This window comes from Asterias rubens, chromosome 4 (assembly GCF_902459465.1).
Source record: "Asterias rubens chromosome 4, eAstRub1.3, whole genome shotgun sequence".
NCBI classification, from domain to species: Eukaryota; Metazoa; Echinodermata; class Asteroidea; order Forcipulatida; family Asteriidae; genus Asterias; species Asterias rubens.
Genome location: NC_047065.1, coordinates 21528907 through 21530578, shown reverse-complemented (window position 1 = coordinate 21530578; position 1672 = coordinate 21528907). Strand labels below are relative to the sequence as shown.

Below are 1672 nucleotides of genomic sequence, written 5' to 3'. Positions count from 1 at the left end.
ATAGTAAAAAGTGCCTGTAATACTAATAATAATACGTAACTCTCGGTCTTCAGTTGGAATCTGTACTTGTTTCTTGTCAAATACATCGAAAACTTCTGTGTACATTGTTATTTCAGATAATCTTGCAGCACAATTTCATTATGAGTGCTGCTGGGTTGTCAAAACTGTGTAAAATGTGGCCGAATCGACTGATTTGTGCCTCGATCATGTCGAAGATTCCTACACGAAGAATATCGGCATCGGAAATTCCGTTTCCAGTTCGAGACACGTTTGGTGGAAACAGATTTTATAATCACAGGATGGCATTGTCATGTAGAACACGTTGGTCTTCAGTGCTTTGTGGAAGGTCAAACCAAAATCTTGCATCTTTAAGTTTACAAATGGTGAGTGACTCAATCTTGTCAAATACAAATTACAATCAGTTGTTTTTGTTTTGGTGAAACTATTTCCGTATCACCACTTGTTCACTCAATTTTACCAACAGAAGGGATATCGCATTTCAATAAATTAGATAGTTATTTATTTCATATCGAATGAAAAAGAGGAGGCAAGAATGATAGGGAAATGTTTCAGAATAATAAAGGCCTAGCATCGAACAAAAAAACCCAAATAGGAAATACTTTGAAAAAAATGTGTACATTTTAAAATTGTTTCTACAATAACAATTGAACTAAGATTTTGTCCCAAATTATAACTATCAGACTATTATTTTGACAGAATGTACCTTCCCATCAGACGGTCAGGGGTCTATCCACATCAAGATCCTCTTCCAGTATTTTCTCAAATCGATCATCGACTAATTCTCCACAACCAAATGATGAGAACCTCATCTACAGTGGACCATTGACCAACATGGTCAAGCTGGTGAAGCTGTTTTCATTGTCAACAAGCGGTCTGTCCATTATGATACTTCAGATAATGTTCATGAGCAGTGAAAGTGGCGCCATGAAGGTGATCGGCGGCTCGATGGCATCCCTCTTGCTCCTCACACCAATCGTACTCCATTGGATCACCAAATCATACGCGACGCAGATTTACTACGATAACGTCACAGACACCTACACAGCGTACACCCTCAACTTCTTTCTGACCACAACCAAGCGAGTATTTACGCCTGCCGATGTTGAAGTCCCTGCCGTTCGCAACCTGATGACATCGTTCATGGTTAAGGGAAAACCCCTTTTGGTGAACCCAACCGCCTTCTTTCATCCCAACCATTTTAGCCATCTTATGGGTTATGATAAGTTACCAGAGGACTTCACCATGGAGGAGATGGAGCAAGCTATGGCTGAAGACTCAGATGACGAACCCCCCCCAAAAGGAATGATGAAGTAACGCTCAAACAATCACTATTTTTAAATTTTGATGGCCACTGATTTGATGTTAACAACAGCAGGGGCCAATTTCATAGCACTGATTATATAACACCCAAGCAGATCCTTGCCATTTGATTGGAGGATTGTCTGTCACGTGATAGCAAATAAAAGTACCATTGCACGCTGAGTCACTCACCGTGCTTTTTCGTTCAATCCGAAAAGTACCATTGCACGCTGGCAGCGTGCAATGGTACTTTTCGGATGGAACGAAAAAGCTGAGTAAAAACATCACTGCGTGCGCGTGCCTTTGGTAACGCAGCAGGTGTTACTGCAAGGCATAAAAATTAGTAAAATTT

The 1672-nt window shown here is 40.4% G+C and overlaps 1 protein-coding gene across 1 annotated transcript; it reads left to right on the top strand.

The window, feature by feature from the left end:
• On the top strand, positions 1-1466 carry LOC117289518 (transmembrane protein 70 homolog, mitochondrial-like). Its single transcript, XM_033770663.1, has 2 exons — positions 1-383; positions 718-1466. The coding sequence occupies exons 1-2, from the start codon at positions 141-143 to the stop codon at positions 1333-1335; spliced, it is 861 nt and encodes a 286-aa protein (XP_033626554.1). The 5' UTR covers positions 1-140; the 3' UTR covers positions 1336-1466.
• The last annotated feature ends 206 nt before the right edge of the window (positions 1467-1672 follow it).